This window comes from Fringilla coelebs (genome assembly GCF_963513975.1).
Source record: "Fringilla coelebs genome assembly, chromosome: 1".
NCBI lineage: Eukaryota > Metazoa > Chordata > Aves > Passeriformes > Fringillidae > Fringilla > Fringilla coelebs.
Genome location: NC_140028.1, coordinates 85,045,993 through 85,068,474, shown reverse-complemented (window position 1 = coordinate 85,068,474; position 22,482 = coordinate 85,045,993). Strand labels below are relative to the sequence as shown.

General features: G+C 46.6%; 1 protein-coding gene across 1 annotated transcript in view; it reads left to right on the top strand.

Moving 5' to 3' along the window:
* The window catches only part of IRF4 (interferon regulatory factor 4), a 76,600-nt gene that overhangs the window by 40,919 nt on the left and 13,199 nt on the right, over nt 1-22,482 (top strand). The window contains 2 exon segments of the mRNA XM_084201336.1: nt 21,923-21,984; nt 21,986-22,220. Coding sequence (XP_084057462.1) covers nt 21,923-21,984; nt 21,986-22,220 — 297 coding nt within the window.

The following is a 22,482-nucleotide window of genomic DNA, read 5'->3' as shown; positions in this document are numbered from 1 at the left end:
CACGTATATTTCAAAATGTCTGTATTTGAGAAGTTTATTGTTTTCTTTTGAAATTGCCCATATTTCTCACTGGTTTAAAGATTGAGTTGTTGGAATTCAACTTTCCTGCCATTTAAACACCACTATATATTTTGCTGTGATCAGATTTATGGGAATGCATTTGTACAATGTATTTTAAACTAGGTTGAAACTAGGGGCCATACTCCACTCTTGGTAATGCTGTGTTTTTCTGGAATGGAGCCATTGCCTGACTGAAGCAGCTTGTAAGAGTGTAACTTCAAACATGTCAGTAGGGATGCTGGGCAATGTATTGATTTCTGATGGTGTAATTTGGGGTGGCCCTGATGCCAAGATCGTGATTTCTTGTTTTGACTTGGAGGATGGAAGGCCTGCTTTTCTTGAAAATTCTAGAAATAAAAAGTACACCCAAACAGCCAAGATAGAAGACTAAAACCAAAACCCTTCATTTGTTCAAGTGTGGTATGTATCATGTTAAAAGCTGAGCACTGAGTGAGAAGCAATCAGCATACTAAATAGTATCCAAATTGTGTCTCTTCTGTACTCTGGCCTCCCATTCTTCTACAAGGGGAGAGTCACAAGATTCCTCTACATGTGACTTCCTGCTTGCAGGTGGCAGTGAGTTCTTTGGATGGGAGCAAGACTTTTGGGTCAAGTAAATTCTGGCTGTTAAATATTTTTTGTTAAGTATCATAAAAAAATATGTTATGGCTTGTGAAATACGGGTCGTTCATATCAATAATTGCCTAAAAGGAAAAAAGGGAATGGGATGGAACTGACCTGTCCATTTCATCTGAGGTCAAGCCTGCATCAGGGTTCTCATTGCACTAAGTGCTTGAAGTGTACTGAGCATGATGAGAGCAGGATAATAATGTCTTTGTTGCAGTAAGGGATGTTGCTGGATTTGGGAAAAGTGCTGGAACTGACCTTTTTTTCAAGCTTGCAGCTAAATGAGCCATTGCCTGTTTGGAATATCCAGCAGTTGCTCTGTGATTGCCTGGTAAGAGGGGTATTTAGCTGTTCCTGAAGATGTTGATCTGCAAATAATAGTCTGGTTAACAATTCTAGCCCAGCAGTGTCCAGGATGGCAGCCCCTTCTGTGCTCTGAGAGTAGATGTAATAATTGGAAAATGTTTTCCTCGGTAACAGGGTCTGACACACGTTTGGGACGTGGGTCCATTTGTTCAACCCTCTGCTCATGATAGGATACGTAGGGCAGCGTCAGCCCATCCCCAAAGGGCAGCTTTGTCAGAAGTATTCTGCCTATGGTCTTGCAGGTATCCAGCCAGTCCTTCCTGTAGCTGGCTGCCAATGTTGTGTATCCTATAACACTCCTGGCACTCTTGTCCTTTCAGTAGTAATGCTGTGGGTGCTGGTAACTTGGCAGTTCTTTACTGTTCTGGCATATACAAGGCAGAATGGAAGATATCTTTTAATTTTCATGTGTCCAAGATCAATCTGCACTGTTTTTTTTTAAATAGTTTGGTTATCTCCAAAGAGTCAGTCCCTTGAACAGGATCTTTTTTGGAACTGAGTTTGGCTTTAAGGCCATATAGCCAACATCAGTGTGTGTTATGCTGCAGCTCCAAAGCAGATACAGGGTAAGCTGGGAAGACGGAGGGAATGCCGTATTGTCAGTGAGTGGAAGTGCTTCTCTCTTTTTGAAAGGCAGAAGGGGTATTTTCTGCAGTCTCCACCTTCAACATCTTGTGTAGTGGTCTTTGTGTACTGCATACTGCAGTATAAGAGTATAAGAGCAACAGCAGTCTAAGGAAACTTGAATCTGATTTGTCCATGCAGAGCAGAGTGATGGTTTCCTCCCCAGTTGCCGTGGGTGCAGAAGAGAGAGCTACAGTTCTCACCTTGAGCCTTTTGGAGAGGGAGAGGAGCTAACCCAGGCTGAGAATGTGACATGATTTGTCTTCCAACCAGCCTTTCAGTGGCAATTTGTAGGACTTTCCAGCTATCTGGAGCATGACTAGACCCAATTCACCTCTTAGTAGTTGGCCTTTGTAGTGTAGATGATGCATTCAGTTATTTTGTTTCTGTACTCCAAAACACTGTCCTCATTTTGATGTTCACTGGAAAATGTATAAAGTTTATAACACCTTATTGGATATTCAGATTTGAAATGTATAATCAATTTTTTTTGGGCTAAACTTGATATCCATGTGTGATTATAAGCAAATGTCTAGTGTTTTAGAATGTAGGTAATGGGTAAATGCATTAATAGTATTTATTACTGAGTTTTTTAACCTGGAAAAAGTTGCTTCCTTACATTTTGTGGTTGAGTGGGAAGATATGGCAAATCATATCTGTTTTTTAAAAGGGATAATAACTTTGGTTGCTATAATGGCCACCACCTATAAAGATGTCAGTGAAAAATTATAGCAATTATTCCACTAGTTTAAAAATTCTAAATCTGGTAAGCTTCTTGATTCTCTGTCTTCCTCTTCCTGGGCATCTTAGTGAAGCCTTGATTGCTTTTTCCAAATGTTTGTATTTAATACGTTCTACAATTTTTTTATAAATAAAATTAAATGTTAACACCTCATCTGCTTTTGTATTTCTTGAAATCAATGATAGTGTCCAGAAGGTTTCTACTCGCTGTTTGTATCCCTGCAGGTACAGACTAACTCATTTTGGTGTTTTGATTACTTTTTTCTCCCGCACACAGACTTCTTGAAACTACCTCTATTTTCACCCACTACTTCCAGGTGAGTTCAAGAATCTGCAGCACAAGCACCTCTTGATAGTCTTCCAAGAGGATCTTGCATGTCTTACTGATTGTTGCTGGCCCATCATTGAATGGGGTATGTGGTGAATCCTTATGTTTTTCATGATTTTGAAATGCCTTCTTTTCCAAACCACACTGATTTAAGGCTTAACCAGCTGTAACACTTACCTAGTTTTCAGGCTGCCAGTGTTCAAGGCTCTCAGTAGTGGTCTGTCAGAGGAAGCTGATGTAAGTGGCAGATGATTCTCAGGGGAAAACATTAAAAAACTTAGAGTGTAAGGGAGGAAATGCCGAGTTCAAATTCCCACAGATAACTCAGTGAATTTCTGGTTTGACACTACCTCTGCTTAGAGAGCATTTCTGACATTTGGGCAATTGGAAAACAAAATCCAGACCTGAACCAAAAAGCCCACCAACCTGAGATTGTAATCAGTCAGATCACAGCCAGATCTCATGGCCACTTCAATCATTGCTGAAGGCTGAACTGTTTTTGCAGTGGGACTCCCTTATCATGAAGGCAGAATTAAATGCTCAGGCACAGTGAGTTTTGAGTTTTCTCTTTTTTCCCTCTCCTTCCTCTCCCAGCACTTATTATTTTATGTACTATTGGGAATGTGTGGATGGTGATTCCTAAGGAATCAGGGGAATTCAACTAATCAGTAAAATCCTCCACTAGAATAAAGTAGATGTGTCTGTAGATAGCTCTGGAAGTGCTAGATGCATCTTGTTCAAATACATTTCATAATACATAATTCATCTTCAGTGTAAATGGGATGGCTCAGATTTTATTAATGTGTGTTTCAGTCCTCTTCATGTCTTTCTATGAAGAGACTTTAAATTCAATACAGCCTGTTATGTGACACTTGAATTAGTAGTGTGATTACCTTCTTTCTCCCATCTGTTATCCATAGAAGTGTCTTAAATATATGTGCTACAACACTGATGAGACAGAAAACATGCTTAAAGTATAATCCCTTCTGATCTAGGGAAACCTCATAAGCTTTAGAAAAGGCTTCTCCTCTGCCTAAAGGAAAACAGCAGTTTCCAAATGAAAAAATGCTTTACTGCTTAATCTTCCTTTTGACCACTTAGTACTTTTCAAGGGTAATTTTTAACCAAATCACATGCAAAAATTGTGCTGGAACCATGGTGCTGTATTGCTGTTCCTGACTGTGTATCTCATTTCCTCCAGGGTTATGTGGAACTGTTGTGAGTTCTGGAAAGTGGCAGTTTTGATCTGATTCCTGGAGTCCTGTCCTGCCATGCAGTCAGCTGAGGGAGGTAGAGGGCAAACTTGCATGTCCTTAGATGTGCTTATAACCTGATAAGGGGTTATGGCTTTCCCAGCAAATGAGAGTCCTTCCACCTGCTCAAGAAGATTGCATTGGCAGGGGGAAAATGATGATGGTCTGTAGAAAATATTAGCATGAGGAAGATGATGTTGCATTGTGCAGTGTTTCTGTAGATACCCCTGGAGATGCAAGACACATGACAGAAACAGCTAATTTCATACTTTGTTCCCAGCAGAGCTTTAAATGTGGGTCTTGTTTTCCATGTGGCCCAGCTCCTGTGCTTAACTATTTCACTGCTACATTTAGCTGTTCTGTCCAATATTATTATTCTGCCCTCAGCCAAGGAAAAAACTCTTCTTGATATATTTGAATGTGTGCTTAGCTCTAGTGAATTATGCCAGCTGCAGTTTACCAAAACAGAAGCTTGTGAGTATCTACAGGTCACTTCCTGTAGTCACTACAGGTGACTCCCTGTAGTTTTCCATGTAGTTTCTAGTGTAAATATTAGGAGTGGGCATTAGTGAAGTGTGAGCAGGAGGTGTCCTTTTGCCATTGAGCAGCTGCATAGCTCAGCCCTGAGACTGAGTTGTTGTAGGAGACTTGGTTCTGCTCATGTGAGCCAAACACATCTGCAGTGAACTAGGACTAAAACTCACTTGCAAGCAGCCTCAAAAAGTGGGACTTTCATCCAGACCTGAGCCCAGTTTCCATTTCATATGAGACAATTATGAAGGTGCAGGTTTTTATCCTCCATTATTTATTGAACTACAAGTAGAGAGATCAGAACCAATACACTGAAGCTACTTGAAATGTGAAGTGTTCTTAGGTTGTTTGCTTGATTGGTCATTATTCATACAGGCATTGGCAACACAGTGTTAGACCTGAGAGAAGACATTTACAAATGGACCCTTTGAAAGTCTGAGTTCTGATTCTCCTTTTTCCCTTCTTTCCCTGGAAGCAAGTGAGTTTTTATTTAATTTGTCAGCGGATAATACAGCGAATAGGATTTTTGTTACAATTTATTGCATTTCTTCCCTTCCTTACATCCTTTTACATGTAGTTTTCTCTGTGTGGGTTTCTTTGGGTTTTTGTGTTTTGGTTTTTGGGGTTTTTTTTAAATAACTGGTATTTATCCCAGACTTCTTGAGTCAGGGTAAGTGCCAGTATGTGTCTTGCAAACAACTTGTTTCCTCTTAGTATGTATTTATATTAATAAATGCTCTTGTTATAAGGTTGCTGATTTACTTAATTGTATTAACAAGTACACTTTGGCTGTCTGTGTATCTGTCCTGTTATGGTTGGGGTGGTTTTCTCCGAAGCTTGATGTGCCTTTTGTTGGATGTTGTCATCTTCTGTGGCCTTCTGGCTCTTGTACACCACTGGATGCTTTGGATAAGTAACACTGATCCATGACAGTGTCGAGCCTGTCATTGAAAACATTCCAAAGGGACATTTTATTTCTGATGTCTATGCCAAAAAGCAATGTTCATTGGTGGACCTGCATCCTGTGCAGGCTATGACTAATTGCAAACATTTTACTTGGTCCTCTCCTTTACATTTTAAGGCAAGATGGGACTTAGTTGAAAGTTTCTAAGTAGGGAAAACTCTGTCGTGTGTTTAGAGGAAGTATATGTTGAAGGTGTCAGAATTACAGCTGTGTATATGCATGCTCACTCTGTATTTTTCCAAGGATTGCATTTTGGCAGTCTTTGCAAGTTAAGTCTGCAGCATGTGACTTGCCCAGCAAAACAGCTTATAAAATCCCTTTATGTCTCAAAAGAAGGAAAGAAAAGATAAAAAACATAAAATTAATATTTTTGCACATATTTTTGGGAGGCTGTGCAAGTGTCTCTCTGTCATCTCTCAGCTGGGTAAGGCTGTATGAAATTAACCATGAGTAATAAGTCTGGAGGATGAATGGGAAAAAGTATAACCACCAGTGGGTATTAATGTAAAATAGTAATTCATTGGAAATGCTCTCTAGACTCTGCTGTCACTGAAAAAAGTCTTAGATACTTTACAATATTTTCTTTTCTTTTAGAGTTGACCTTCATTTCCCTGAGTTGGTCACCATACATCAATGTTTCCCTTGGGAGATCTCACATATTTCTAGCTGGGCTTCTCTCCTTTACAATTGTACTTTAATGGCATAGAAAGGGTGCCAAGAGCACCAGTGTTGCAGTAAGACAGGCTGCGAGTTTCCATAATCCTTTTTGAAACAAAGGACTTGTGGTTTTGACTTACCAAGAAGGCATACAGAGACCCTCACCTTTGTCCAATCCATAAAATGCTGGATTGAACAGCATTTAGGATTCTGTTACCAAATCTCCTACCATTTGCTGTGGGATTATGCAAGTTATTTCAGTCTGGTTTGCTTCATTTTCCCAGTAAAATGGGGAAGCAGCTACAACTTCCCCAGGTACAGCTTTGAGATGCCCCCAGTGAAAAACACTGCATCAGTGTTGGTTGTGTATTGTCAATTGAGGTACCTGCCCTCCATCTCAGGGGTGGTAAAATATGTTTGTAACAGAGAGATCCTGAGGCAGGGCAAGGAGCTGTGGGGTCTCAACACCTTCATCCCACCTGCATATGAAGGTTCACAGGATGGTGGCTGGATACAGATGGGAGAAAATTTGAGATCTTACTCCCCCGAGAACTGTTCGCTGTATTTCAACATGAACAATGAAGTGCAGCTGTCTTAATTTCTTAATGAGAAATAAATGGATGAAGAGAAAGAGGCCCAGAGCAATTCTGGTTGTGACTGTCCTAGGTAAAATGAATCCCTCTGGTGCATCTCTTGGACATAAAATCACAGGTAAAAATTAAATGCTTGGGATGCGTAATGTGCTTGTGATTTCAAGAATGATGGGGGGGAGCAGCGGATGGCAGGCCAAGGAGGAATAACAAAAAATGAAACATTGCAAAAAATTGCAAGTGAAACATTGCAAAAAAAACATGGCAAAAAATTGAAAACATTGGAATAGCTAAGGATAACGTGGTTAGAGCTCATGAGCCATGTGCTGATACCTTCCATGTACTCCAGGAAAATGTCTGCAAGCTAAAAACAATAAAAGGGATTCTCCACAGTACTTTGGATATGTGGCTGTGGTGATAGAAAAAAACGTGTTGTCCTGATTTTCTTGTTCTGGAAAGAAAGTGCATATGGTGAATACATCTAATAAAGGCTGTTCTGGCAGATGACAACTGGAGGAAGAACAAAATCAGTGTCTCCCTGGCCAAGCTGCTGCTGCTACTTTTGGACTGCTTCATGGAAAACATGAATTTGATTCATTTCCAAAGACAGCTTGGAAACTCCAGGCAGCAGAGGAAGGGACTCCCCCTTGACTTAGCTGTTTTTCTCTGAATGCATTGCACTCTGTGAAATGCTGTCAGTGGCACCTCTCAGGTAATTTCTGAGGGAAGGTCAGTGTGTGGGGACTCAGACTGAGTGATCAGGGAGCCTCAGTGGCTTGAAACACATTGAACTTCATGCAGGGTTGGGGAACCTGCAGTGCTTGCTGTGGGCGCCTCAGTTAAAAAAGAAAACCTTAAATTTCCAGCCAGAGTAGATGCAAACTGCGTATTGGAGAAGCCCCTGTCTCTCTACTGATGCCCAAAGTCTCCTTGTCCTCTCCAGGGTTGCCTTGAGCCCTAAGCTGGGTAATTAGGATCCTATTAGTCCCTTCAAGACTGACTGGAGGTGGTTGCTGGATTCTGTGCCGATCACTTGTTCAAGAAAGCTGAACAGTTTAATCCATTTTTAATTGGGAGACTGTATATTAGGGTGATTAGAAATTAATAGATTATTTACCTAGCTGAAAATAACCTGTGTGGGGACCAGGCTGTGGAAATAGCAGAGGTAAGAGTAGGGAGAGCATTGTTTGGTGAGTGCTCTGAGAGTGATTTGCCAGCTCTGATGGGAAACAATAAAGGGGAGGAAGAGACAGTAATCGGTGAATCAATCCACACAGCTCATTTAAAAATACCTCCTTTTTTGTGGCTTTGGTTACAAGAATGCTTTGTGGGCTGCAGAAGAAAGGCATTAGTAGCTGTTTTAAACCAGCCATATTCTAATTTAATATTTCATGAAGTACCGTGAGCCTCTGAGCAAGAGAATTGCCACCTGTGTGCTTGCTGGGGGAGGGAGGGCAGATGGGCAGAGGATATTTTAAACAAGAGGTTGCAATCAAAGCAAGAAGGAGCCTTCTGTAAGTAGTGCTGGGCTGCAGCTGGGTACTTTTTTTGAGAAGGAATGGAATGACACATAGCAACCCCATTTCAATAGAGGATGCCAAGATGATGCCTGAAGGAAATGCTTGAAAGTGGAGTTGTGTGAAATGGCCACGTTCTCCTGGGACATGGTAATAAATAGGGTTGTGTCTCCATCACCTTGAGTGAAACCTGCACAGTGAGGAGGGCTGCCAGCTGTGCATCCCAGCTGTGCATCCCAGCTGTGACACGGCATGCCCTGCCTTCCCAGAGGGCCGATGAGCTGGGACAGGCCCACGTGTCTTACTGGCAGAGTGCATGAGTTGTACCCCAGGGAGCTGGGAGCTGATTGTGCACTGGTTCAGTTTGGGAGAGGATTAGCCTGACCACCTGCAGGGGAAGCTTTAAACATCTGAGTGCAAGCCCAAGATAAGCCTTTAATGCACATTTTCACAAGTCAACGATGCTGTTGGCAGTTTTGCTTTTTGGCCATCCTTCAAAGCAGGGTGATCAATATTTGTGGTCTGTCACATGTTGTTGCAGCTTCATGGAACAGCAGCTTCACATTCAGGGATGATTTTGGCCAGGCCCTGCAGGTACACAGTCATTCCTGGAGCAGAGTCAGAGCAGTCACAAAAAGGAAGACCTCTGCTATGATATATCTTCCCTTCCACCTGTCAGTAATAAGTAGATGTGGAAGAGATTATGAAGATCCCATCTAGAGAGACATTATTTATTTATTTAGACAAGACTACTGATGGAGTATAGCCCAAAGTTAAGGTTTCAAAAGATCTTCAGCAAGGTGATGTATCCTGACATCTGATAGCAGGAACAATGAACAAGAGAGTACTTTGAGTTATGCAGGTGTCTGCTGGATCATCTTTAAACATAACACATAACATTTAGTAGAAGAGAAAAGCTTGCAGTCATTGTAGAACTTTGGGCTGCCATCAAATTTCTCTTTTTCCTACAGTCTTCTAGAGCTTTGCATCAGTGACTCTCAGTTTCTGTCACTGTTGGTGTGTTGGGCAGCCATGGTGCACACTTGTTAAGCCCCTGGAAGTGAACAGTCATAACAGATAGGCTGGTCTTAAGGGGGTTTATTGTGCTCTAGCTTAATGAAGGTAAGGAGAAAAACATAATGACATTTTTAGAAGAAAGCCAAGTCAGGCTTTGATTTTGGCCTGTTGGTTTCCTGCTGCTTTAACGCAAGAGAAAAACTCTACGAACAAATAGTGGCACTTGTGGGAGCTGGAAGGAAAAAATGGAGGAATTTTCAGGAACTGTGTAAGTTTTCTGAGAAAGACACAGTGAGGTACAGTAAAGGTTTTGTCCTGGAATTAATGAGAGGGCAGAAAAGATGGCTAATACTCTGTATAATCAGAAAGGTGAAAGGAAAAGGACACTTACTTGGAGGATTACATTGACTATTGTATTTCAGTGCACCAAGAAGCCCCCCAGAAGCCAACAATGGAAACATGACCAAACTGATGGTTCTAGTCCAGAGTGAATACACAAACTAGCTGCCAGTGAGCTGCACTTGACAGGCCAATGGTGAGAGCACCACTCCAGTACTGTGGAGCAGGATTATGAGGAAGGAGCATGAAGGCATCGGTAGAGAAAATTGGGCCCGATGCTGTTCAATATCCTACTAAGTGATCTGAATGATGAGATCAAGGATACCCTGATGAAACTTGGTGATGAGACCAAACTGAGAGAGGAAGTGGACGCTTTGGAAGGGAGAGCCACCCTGCTGGATAGATTGAAAGAACAAGTGAACAAGAACCTTATGAAGGACAAGTGTAATATCTTGTATCTTGGAAAACATAATCCAGGACCATATCACAGACTGGGATCTACCCAGACCCTGGGCTGGTCCTAGTGGACAAACAGCTTGAGAAAAAAAGGCTCAGAGAGGACTTTATCACTGTGTCCCAGTATTTATAGAGTGGCTACAAAGAAGATGGAGACCCCCTTTTAAGAGGAGTCGTATGGAAAACATGAGGGGTAATGGGTATATGGGTTATTCTTGGGGAGATTAGTCTTGGTCACAAGAGGGAAATGTTTCCCAATGAGAATAATCAAGCATTGGAATAATCTCCCCAGGCAAGTGGTGGATTCCCCAACACTGGATGCTTTCAAGAATCAGCTGGACAGGGTGCTGGACCATCTTGTCTAGACCCTGCTTTTGCCAAGAAGGTTGGACCAGATGAGACTTGAGGTCCCTTCCAGACTGGTACTCTGTGATTCCATGGTAAGATTTAGGACTTACAGACTCAGGCTACTTGAGCCCATGCTGACTTCTGATGTTCTCCTGAGCAGATCCACTTGGTACTAGTAGTTTATATTTTGAACTCCTGCCCGTGCAGAGAGGTGAAAGGAACCAACACCCTCTTCTCCTTTAAGCCCTGAGGAGCTTCATGGAAGTGCACCAAGGTGAACAGTTTTTCTCAGTCCTGCAGGTATAACATCAGATCCTTTGCTCATGCTCTTTAGTGGCACCAACAACAATCCTCACCCCAAGGCACTGGAGGTATCTGTGACCTTCTTTGAACAGCCTCTGTGCTCTGGAAATGTGAGTTAGTATTTTGAAGTGTAAATTTATAGACTGAGAGTTGCTAAAAGGATCCTATTTGATCTCTGGCGATTGTCAAAATTATGAGAACATGATTCCAGGGGACCTTTGAGGGAAGAGGAAAGAATTGGTCCCAAGCAGAGCCCTTTTAATATGGATTTCCAAATGAGCCTTGGGCAGCAATAATGATGTTCTTGAGTTCCCTGTCAAACACTTTTTTTTTCCTAATGAGGACAGCCTGTCCTGCTGCTTCTCCAGTACTCTATGATATGTTCCTCATTTGCCTTATGAAAAATAAACACCAGTCTTGAAGCCTTCCCAGAATGTACATGGCAGGAATTTATCTGACTGCCTGATGTGGAAGTCATCATCCCCAACAGAGGATGACTGGACTACCTAGGCACTGGTCTCAGTCATACATTGCACATTAAATGGATATTGGTCTAGGCTGGAGTTTAGATGGACTGGGAACAACATCACTGAAGCTGTGTCCTGGGACTGCTGTCAGTCATATGGTGCTGTCAGTGCTGTGGTGACTTGGAAGTGACTGTGGCAGTAAAGTCCTTGCCCCAGAGATGCCTCAGAAACCCAATACATCTGCCATTTTATGTGGAGCATTTACTGTTACTCAAGAAGCTTTACTGTGTCAGCAGGGAATTTTGTTCGCATCCCCTTAAATGCTGCTGTCTGTCCTTTTAAAAAAGTCTTTTAAAAAGTCATTGCCTCGCAGCTGTGGAGGGAAACCTCATAATTCACAGCTACTGGGGCACTGTAGCAGCAGGCAGCCCCTTGCCTTGGCAGGACTGGGACTGTCTGTCCCTGTGCAACAGGCAGCTCCTGGCCTGGACATTTTGTTCCCAGTCAACAAAGAGGGGGAACTCCTCCCCAGTTCAGGGACACCAGGATCTGACTTTTGGTGCTTTGAGTAGCAGTTTAAGGCCACCAAATGGCAATTTCTTTCCTTTTAAAAAATTTTTCCCCCTTTCTCAAGGCAGCCAGCTGCAGTACCCGTGTGGGGGAAAGGCTCAAGTAGCAATAGAAAGATGTAACAGGATTTTGCTTTACATAGAGATGCAGTGGGATTTCATCTCAATTCTCGTATCACCAATAAATTCTCCCCTCTGCAAGGACTAAATGAAAGAAAAGGGTTAGAAAAAATCTGTAAAACAATCTAGCACATTTGACAATATGCTTCTTACAGCAGCCAGTGACTTGTGTCCTTCTGGACAGCAAGAGCTGGGGAGCAGTGCAAGAGGATTCTGAAGGCCTTTGTAAGGCCTGAATATCCAGGTCTGAATATCCAGAGGTGAGCCTCAATATCCAGGTCTGAATATCCAGAGGTGAGCTGTCCCATGATGGGCCTGAAGTGCTGCAATAAAACCACTGGCAAGGTATTCATACCATCTTGCTGAGACCAGTAGCCCATGGTGCCTTCCCACTCAGTCACAGCCAAAATTGCATTTGCTATAAACAAACATAACAGACAGCTGGGTTTTTTAAGGGCCAGTGTATTTATTGACCCAATCCACAGCAAAAGGGGAAAAAAAAAGAATTATGTAACAAAATGAGTAATGCTGAGTGGGTGAGGGAATTTCTTGGTGTTTTCTAGCATGCAGCTACCTTCAGCAGAAGTGTGTGTGGCTAAGCTTTCATCACTGACAATGTGAAAAAAAATATTTTGCTTCAAAAGGGAAGCATTCCCCCATGCTAGTAAGTCACCCTTCAGAGCATCCTTCCTGTTCATGCTAACCATGAGTAGCCATGCATGCAAAGATCTCTTCTTTTTCACCACTCAAAAAGAGCAACCTGGTACAAAAGTCAGTGACAGAGGCCATCCAGGCACATCAGCTGTCAACAGTCACTGCAGCTGTCCTGTCCTCAGAAGGCACCGTGCATCAACTGCCAGGCAAAATTAGGAGAATGTTCAGCATTTTCCTGAGATGGAGTGAAATACAGCCATGCAGGCAATGTGTCTAATGAGGGGAGTGTTCCCACATCACTGGAAGGACAGCAGCAGCTCACTGCCATTGAGAACCTCCCCCTCTACCTTTGCAAACCTGCCCTTGGTGGTCCAGGTGCTGTGCCACCGATGAGACAGTTGTGGATACAGCACTACACTTGCCATGGCCCTTCCTTTTCCAGTGACACCAAAAGCTGCTGTGATCTGGGGTGGAGAAAGGTGGGAGGAGATGTAATAGTGTATATCATTACTCTGATTTCACATATCCATTGTTCCGGGAGACAAAAGCGGCCAAGTCCCTTTTCCTGAAGTGTCCCCCATGTCACAATGCTGTGGAGTTTCCTCCTGTCTTCAGACAACATTTCAGCTCTTATGAATTTCCCCTCACATTTAGTGGTTTATCCTCCAGCACCCAGGATGAAAAAGGTACCAAAGCTGCTTTAGGCTGAAAGATGCTGACATCCCAGGAGAGAGGGGTTACTTCAGGCTTGTCAAGCACCCTCCATGCTCTCATTCCCTCTCATTTACAGAGGTACCTGGCAAGGAGGACTGCAACACAAATGTCCCAGTTGTCACAGGACTGCAGAAGGATGAATTTCACCCTGCAGGATCTTGCATTAAAGCCCTGCCCAGGACAGCTGGCCAGTGGAGAGCTTTGTGGGACCTGCTGATCCAAGGGCTAGAGCTGAAACCACTGAGCATCCAGGGGTTCATCTGCCGCTGTAAAGTGATTTTTGGTTGGATTTGCTGCTGCATGTTTTTGAAAACTTTTAGAAAGCCTTCACCAGTTTATGTGCGTGCTAGACTGATCATTGATAGCAGGAGAAATTCTGACTTGCTACCCCCAGTTCTCACCCTCCACCGAAATCCTTGTTTACAAAAACCTGTTTCCTTTTAAATCATTCTCCTGCACATCTCATAGGGCCGAGCTGCTTCTTTTCAAAGTGAAATACCATGGTACATTCATTTAGGGCTTGATTGCTCACTCCCTGCAGATCACAGCCAGTTGTGCCCCTGTGAATGATGAGCCAGGTCTCTCCTCAACACAAAAATGTCGGCATGTTATTTTTGTTGCTGCTTAAAGAAGAGCAATAGAGAAATGGGTTTTTCTTTTTCTTTAAATACATTAGGTTATAGCCCTCCTTGCTCACTAAGTATTTTTCCTTTGGGGCTCTGGGTTCCTCTTTTGTCTATCAGAAAGAAGAATGTAACAAACTGCTAGACCATCACCACCTCCTTCTCACAACGATCTGCATGTCATCGCCATCTGTTCAGTAAATCAGGGCTGGGGATTTACCCCTCGCTAACCAAGACAGGATGAAACCAAATTATGTTTGAAATGGTGAAGCTCCTTCCACAGTGTTGTATGTGCCCCAAGTGTGCCACTGGCAATCCTCCCAGTTTCTTTCAAGCAGGGAAATCCTAGGGGCACCCACATCGATGACTTTTGTGGAACTTCCCAAAGCTGCCTTCCACCTGAGTTCCTTTCTCTACCGTTTTAATTCCTGCTTTGCACTGCTTTTCAGAAAGATGCTCCAGTTCAAAAGGACAGAATCCCCAGACAGTTTTAAATTTAATGGACAATTGTAGTAGGCAGCAGGAGCAGAATGGATGATACACATGCAGTATGTATCTTGTGGGTTTTTTAAAAAGTTCAGTGCTTAGTTTTTAGTGAGTTTTCTTGCTGTGCCACCCTAATCCCTCCCCTCTCCAAGTAATTTTCTTTTTTAACAGAGCTTCTTGCAGCTCACTTCCTCAGAAGTGGAACCCCAACCCCAAAATATACAAAACCAAGCTGATCTTTTGAACCCAGAAAATGATGTGGGTTTGAACTTAGACAAAAGGAAGCCAGGCACATTGCCAACATTTGCTGGTATGAAAGCTGGCAACAATTGGTTAAAGTATTTAAAGTGGTTGTATGTACAGCCTCCCTTCCCCAGGGCATGGGCTCTCACAGCATCCCAGGGTGTCCAGCACTGGGAGTGTCATCCAGCCACAGACTCTTGACAAGTTCAGAATGTGCCAGGAATCAAACAATGTGTCAGCCACACAGTGCTCAGTGCTCCCCAATTCCCTGGAAACTCACTTCTTCCTTGCTGGAGGACTGTATTTAAGACAGTGATCCCGGGGGCGTCCCCAGCAAGGCACACAGGTGACAGCACTCCTGTCACCTGCTCTATGCTTGTCCCACAACAATCAGCCTGGCCCTCTCCTTGTGTGTCCTGCAGTTTGGAAATGGAGTCCAGACATGGAATGTTTCCAAGGCAGGAATTCAGTCTTTACCCTGTTCTTTCTGTAATAAATCGTGTTTAGATCAGGTACCACCTCTGGAGCAGTCCCACTTCTCCACCATGGTGAGAGTCCATCCCTAGTTTGGCCTTACTTCTGTGATCAAATTGCAGTAAGTGCTCATCACATTTGGGATGTCTTTGAGTGCAGTCTGTAAACTGCCTTTGTGGGAAATACTCTGAGGACACAACATAGTTGAAGACATTCAGTCAGGTGGGCTGATGGCCTGAGGTTCCTACCTGTCACCCCATCTTTCTAACTGCAAACAAAGGAGGTTGGATATGAAAAAAAGAGAAATCCTATAATTTGGATTTGCCTCTTCCACCGGATGAAGGGTAGCACAGTTCCCAGGTGACAGTGAGCTGGACCTGTTGCTCCAGGGCATAGGGGACACATGGCCACACTGTGCCTCTCTGGCAGAGGACCGTGATTCCCTTGCCTCCATGCCAGCAGTCCGAGATGGAAGGCTCAGATTATCTGAGTTAAGGGAGGGGTTGTTCTCAACAGCTACTACTTAATTTTTTTTTCTTTTCCTATAGTTTTCTTTTTTTTTTTTTCCATCTAGATTCATTACTGCTGCTTGCTGATGAAAGTAGCTGGAATACCAAGGGTTGAAATGCTTTGGGGAGATGGGTAGGCTGTTCAATCAGGAGGAAAATATCATCCTTCCTTGAGGAGCAGGAAGTCCATAAAAATTTTGCTGTTGGTTTTCAGAGGTGAAAGTCTCAACCCAGGGTTTCCAAGCTCTTGGCCTGACATCTGTGCCCCGGGGAAGGGCACCACACTGCTTGTGTGCCACGCTGGTTGGGTGAGCTTGCCAACTTTTTCCCTCCAAAGGAAAGCCACAGAATAGCATTTTTATGTGATGATAATTTACATGTTTTTCTAAAAAATAGATTTTGCAGTTTAAGTATTGTCTTATCTTGCAGTGGACTTGGCCAGTGCTAGGTTAACAGTTGCACTTGCTGATTTTCGAGGGCTCTTCCAACATAACTGAATCCATGATTCTGTGATGACTTAGGAGTGAGGACAGGTGGTGAAGGGCTCTTTCAGCCCTGTGCACAGAGGCTGATGTACAGAGGCATGAAAGCAGCCTAATGGGAATTGGTTTGAAATATTATTGGCTATGAAGGAGAGGGGAAGTATAGGAAAAGAAAACAAAACATCCACCAAATCCTCCTACAATAATGTCAACTGGGCTGTGAGACTCTTCTATAGACATAGCTGCTATGCTTGCCAGGTTGCTTTGTTTGTAGTAGTTTAAAATGTCTCTGCAATTAGTATTATGGAAAATATATAACTGACTAATACCGTTTTAGGAGTCACTATTTTAAACGGAGGAACTTCAAATACCCTCCCAAAACGAGAAGGCAGCTCTTATGACACCAGGAGTTGAAGCTGCTACAATAGAAGATGTGTAAATTTGTTTGTTGTTTTTCTTTGAACCATGTTAGACTGCTTACAGAGCAGGTGCTTTCCTGGAATAAATCAAAGTAATCAGAAATCTGCCCTGAATTTCCACAGTGTCTCCGAATTCATTCAATTACATCCACAGAGATATTTCTGATGTATGAATGACTTCTGAACTCAACCCCATGCCTCAGAGCTGTTGACTAAAGCGTGCTGTTGGGAGGTTTTAACACTGCCCCTGCTGGGTCTGAGTTGTGCTGCTGCTTTGGGCAGTGGAGGGCATCCTTCCACAAGGACTTGTGATCAGGGATTGGCAAGGACTTCTGAGGGATGAAAACCCAGTGGTAGAAACCTGTGCCACCAGCAACCTCCACCTTGGGGAACAGGTTTTGGGACAGCTAAAGGTGTAGACAGGTAGCTGCAGGCTTTCCAAAAATACTTTTAGGGGCTTAATGCACTTCTGAAAATGCTTTTACCAGTGTCATTTGTCAAAGGGCTTCAGCCTGAGGTTTGCTGGGTTCCTGAAGAGCCCTGGTCAGGGTCTCCACTTGAGAGGGGATCTGGGGAAGGAGCTCTCTTGCTGCCACTCTCCTGCTCACCGGTGGGTCTGCTCTGGGCTGCAGCCAGAGTGCAGAGGGACAGACCTTTACTGAGCACTGGGAGCTGCCCCCATGAGCAAACTCCCAGCAGAGCCACGTGCAGATGGAATGCCAGGACAGCCAGGACAGCCAGGACAGCCAGGACAGCCCTCCCAGCCCAGGACAGCAGCACCATGGAGTGGGCGCCCCTCACTCCCCTCCGCAGGTTCCTCTTCTGAGCCGTGGAACTCCCCCTGTGCTGATGCCCGAGGGGATTTCACGGTCTCTGGTGCAGAGAGAGCCCCTGAACAAGCCACAGTCCTCAAAAGGTCTCTGCTGCCAGACTCATTGTCCTTGGAATACAGGGGACAACAGGTCCCTGTTTGGCTTTGGGACTGAGTTCACCCAGTGGTATTTTGGGGAGACAGGAGAGCCTTTGTACCCAGAGAGGAAGGGAAACCTTCCTGAAGGAAAGGAGGAGTAAACTGCTGGGTGCAAGAGCATTTAACATGTGTGCCCCATGGCTCTGCACTGCCCCTTTCTGTAGGGACCCACTTCAGAGAGCCCTGGCAGCTGCTTTGACATGACATCTGTCTCTCTCTCTTTGCTTTTGTACCTTGTGTGCAATTCCCAGGTGAGTCAGCTGGGACTTCAGAGAGGTTTGGTGAAAGCAGAAGCCATCTTTTTCTGTGCTGAGGGCTTGTTAGAGGCTGTTGAGAAGAAACAGCGACTTTTCCTGGCATGCCTTTAGTCAGTGTGACCTTAAGAGTGTGAAAAACAGGGGGCCCAGCAGTGACTGCCGTGGTTAAACAGCAGCAAGAGCATTTTCACAAGAGGACTTCAGGCATTAACTCAGAAAACTTCCACGAAGGCAGCAGGGCTTTTTGGTAAGGTTTGAAGAGTCAGGCACTGGCAATGGTGTGGAAAATACCAGAAATGGATGAACAGGCTGTGAGGTGCTGGAGTGTTCGTGTTACTAGCAAGGCTGGTCAGGGAGGAATAGTCTCTCGGGATATGCAAAAAGCACCCAGTGATGCAGCATCTAATGGGGACACCACAGCTGAGTTATTGATCAGAGCTTTATACTTTGCAGACCAAAATGGTGGTCCTACATTTTTTTGCCATTCTAAATGGAAATGGGGGATGTCCAGAAACACTGAGTAACGAAGTCAGCAAAGCTAATGAGATTAGAATGTCTTACTCATGAGAAGACTGATTTGCAAAGGCCAAGTGTGCATGTAGGGGCCTGGCTTTAATCATCTCCTCTAACATTTAGGCAACTGGAGACAGTTTTCTAATGGAGTTCTTGCTGCACAAATCAACCAACCAACCAGCCAGGTAATTTCCTGCATAGGTACTCTCCGGGGATTTTATGACTGACTTTATCTTCTCTTAATATGCAACTTACCTACCTCTCCATCTATACATGGATTTCTTTGGACAAGAGCAACTATTTTTTCTTTTTAATATTCTCCAGTATTTGAGAAATAAGATTTTTTTTTTTTTCTCATTAAGGGTTTGACCTAGTACAGAATCTGCATGTTTCACCCTGGTCTCAAATTTGCTGGTTTAAAAACCACAAAAGAGAAGACATGAGAAGTGCTCCTTTTACAGTGATGTATTTCAAGATGGTTTTATACTCAGTGAAATTACAGCTGGCACCCTGAGTACCACACAGTCTTAACCCTACAAATTGAAATTGGATTTCTAGTAAGTCTTTCAGATGCCTTTTGGTAAAGCTGTGGTTACTTGTCTTGATTTATGGTAGCAGTCACCTCCAATATCAAAGAGGTATTCCAATGTTCCAAAGGTGCCTTGGCTCATGACTGAAAGGATTTTATACTGGCCCTGCCAATGCTTTTTTTGGAGGATGGATGGTGTGTTACAAACCCAATACCTGAAAACGCCCGCACTTCTCACTCCTCCCTCCGAACGCGGCGATAATTACATTTAAATTTCAGAAGATGGCGTTGAAGATTTGCAATTAATATCCTAAACCTCCGGCGCAGCGCGGTGACAGATTCTGTGACCTGAGACGTTGCAGTAGAGAGGATGTGGATGGATGTGCGCTGGGGACGTTAGAACAGACCAAAACCAGAGTGTCGTGGCACGGCACACGTGCTTGAAACCCGAAAGGCGGCGAGAGAGACTTTCATGCAAGCTCGCTCCTTCATCCACCAGCGCCCACCACGTTAGGGCAGGAGGCTCTGGAGAGAGGCGAGCCAGTGGGTTCCAGCCCTGGCGCCCCAAGACGGGCTTTGCGGAGGCAGCATCCCCTGGGCCCAGCGGAGAGGGAGCCGCTCCCGCCGGAGCTGGTGGCTGTCCCCGCTCCCGGCCGGAGCTGGTGGCTGTCCCCTCTCCCGGCTGGAGCTGGTGGCTGTCCCCGCTCCCGGCCGGAGCTGGTGGCTGTCCCCTCTCCCGGCTGGAGCTGGTGGCTGTCCCCGCTCCCGGCCGGAGCTGGTGGCTGTCCCCTCTCCCGGCCGGAGCTGGTGGCTGTCCCCGCTCCCGGCCGGAGCTGGTGGCTGTCCCCACTCCCGGCCGGAGCTGGTGGCTGTCCCCGCTCCCGTGGCTGCCGCCCCGTCGGGGCTCGCTGCCTCCAGGACCGGCGCCGCTGCTGTCCCCCCATCTTTCCCCCTAGTTCACACCGTTCGGGCTGCAAAACACGGAGTAGGCTGGACGGGGAGAGCCCGAGCCCTGGGGGGAAAGGAGGCGGGTGTGTGTCTCATTCCACCCCGCGATCCCGGCTCTGTGGCCCGAGCAAAGAGGGGTTGGGTCGCAGAGGGTTCCGGCCGGGGGTACCGACCCCGGGCACGGCGTGGGCTGGTGGGCGGATGCCCCCGCGTCTCCCCGAGCATCCCGGGGGCCCGGCCGGCGCCGTCTAGGACGATTCTGGTGGGTGTAGCGACCTGGGTCTTTACAGTAAAAGCCGCCCGGCTCTCACTGGTAGGAGTTTCCCTGGGCTATTTATGTATGTGCGTCTGTCTGTAAAGATTTAAAAAAACCCAACCCAGCGGGGACTCGGAGGGCGCCGGGCTGCACGCCCTCCCGCCCGCAGCGTGTTTACCAGCAACGGGTATGTGTCACTGCCTCAGATGTTTTCCAGCTCGCCAAGTCCTCGCTCCTCTCCGCGGCTCCACCTCCGGGCCCGCCTCCCCCCGCCCGGCACGACGCCCTCCATCATATAAACTTCCCGGTGCCGTCGGCCCAGTCGCTCTGCGCCCCGTCTCAGCAGCCGCCCGGCAGCCGGCGGCCCCTGCCCGCTCCCAGCGCGGTGACAGAGGTAAGCGAGGGCCGGCCGAGCCCCCCGGGACCCCCAGCCAGCCCCCCGCCGCGGCACCGGGCGGGCCGGGCAGGGAGGCGAGGTGGGCGGTGCGGGCGCCTCGGTTTCCCCCGGTGGGCACTTCTCCCGTGGCTCCTTGTCGGCGCCTGAGCGAGCCCTTTGCCTTTTTTTTTTTTTTCCCCTTCCTTTCTTTCCCCTTTTATTTCTCCCCCCGCCTCATTCTATTTTTTTCCTAATTTAAAGCAAAAGAAACAACACCCGCCCGTTATCCCCTCCTGAGGTGAGGGCGCGCACCGGCCCCCAGCCCGGCCGGTTCCCGCTACCCTCGGGAGGGCCGCGGGAATGTGTGGGAGGGATCCGCTGCGTGCACAGTGAAAGGGGGGAAAGCGACTTTTTTGGGGTCTACGCGCGGACTCCTACGGGCTCGGCGCTGGGGAGCCCAGGTCCCGAACGCCCCCATCTCCACCATGTGCAAGGGAGATGCCGGGGGACCGGGTTTGGTGTTCGGGAGGATGCTGTCCCTGCAGAGACGTGTAAGGGGTGCGGAGCGGTGCTGCCCATCTACCCACAGTAGTGTGCGCCTTCTGGCAGGGGTGTCGGAACGGCTCCCCGTGGGTAGAGGCAAAGATTCCTGGGTGAGGAATCGCTTAATTTTGTTAGATGTAATAGGAGGGTGGAGTGGGAACCCGCCAAACTAAGATTTCGGGCATTCAAGCATTTTCCAGCTCGGTGAGACTACCCTGACGCCAGGTCCCCATCCCTGGTGCCGGTGTCCTGGAGTTCGCACCTTCCCAGCGGGTGCCCATCCCTGCGGAGCCGCGCCGCTCTCCGTGCGCGCCTGCGCCTCTGCGTGCAGCTCTAGGGCTCTGTGTGGTGGGCTGCCAGCTCCCACGTCCCGGGGGACATAAGTGCCCTTATGCCGGGCTCTGTGGGCTGCTGCCTTTCCACTTTTAGGTATATGCAGCATATAGATTTGAATGTTGCTATGTGTGCGTGCTGGGAGCAGTTGCAGGGGTAGATATGTATAGGACGTCATGTGTTCAAGTGTGTCTTGCTGAAGTGAGCTTGTGAAAGCTGCTTTGGTGTTATAGATAGATGCCATATAAACCATAACTGCGTGTGAAGCCCTCCGAATCGTGTGCCTGATATGTCTGATAGCACATATGTGCACCATCATGTGCAAGTCTATTTCCATGTGATTTTTTCCTCGTTTCATTGAAAAGTAAACTCCCAGTTGAACTCTCAGCCGGACAAGGGAGCTGTGCCTTAAGTCGCTTACAATAAAAACTTCAACGACCGATGTCTGTTCATGCATAACAGTATCGGGACAGGGGGAAGTCTGTCAGAGCTGCAGCGCAGGCAGTGCCCGGGGAGGGCCGTGGGGGGCTGTGCCCAGTTTCCTGAGGCTCTGTACCGTGTTTCCCGGGGCCCCCAGGGCCCCGCTGTGCGCCGTGGCTGCCGTGTGGTGCGGTGTGTGTGGCATCAGGGACAGGGCGCCGCTGGTGCGGACCTGGCCCAGCGCTTAACCTGTGGGTTGGCCTCTCCCCACATCCTGCCCATTTCCCCCTCCTCAGCAGCCTCCCAGAGAGCCGGTGCTTGGACCTGCGTGGAGAGGTCAGCTTGGTGGGGCACCCCAAAACCCCCCGCCCAACCTCTGACACGAGTGGCATGAACTTGGAGCCGGGCGAGTGCGGGATGAACTCAGTGAGCTGTGGCAATGGGAAACTCCGCCAGTGGCTGATCGACCAGATAGACAGCGGCAAGTACCCCGGGCTGGTGTGGGAGAACGACGAGAAGAGCATCTTCCGCATCCCCTGGAAGCACGCTGGCAAGCAGGACTACAACCGGGAGGAGGACGCCGCCCTCTTCAAGGTAAGGCTCAGCCTGGCCTTGGGATGGTGGAACGCTGGCAGGGCAGGAGGAGTGCTCCTCACCATCCCATCCTTGCCACCTGCCTCTGCAGGCTGGTTCTGCTGCTGGACACTGCCTGGCTGTGCCCTGGTGCCCCTGTGTTTGGGGGACAGCCCACCCTTCCCCAGTTCTCTGCGTGGAGCTAAATGCTTCTGGGACCACAGCACATCTGTTTCCACATTCATTCCCCTTTCTTATGCCCACTGAACTGTTTTTTGTACCT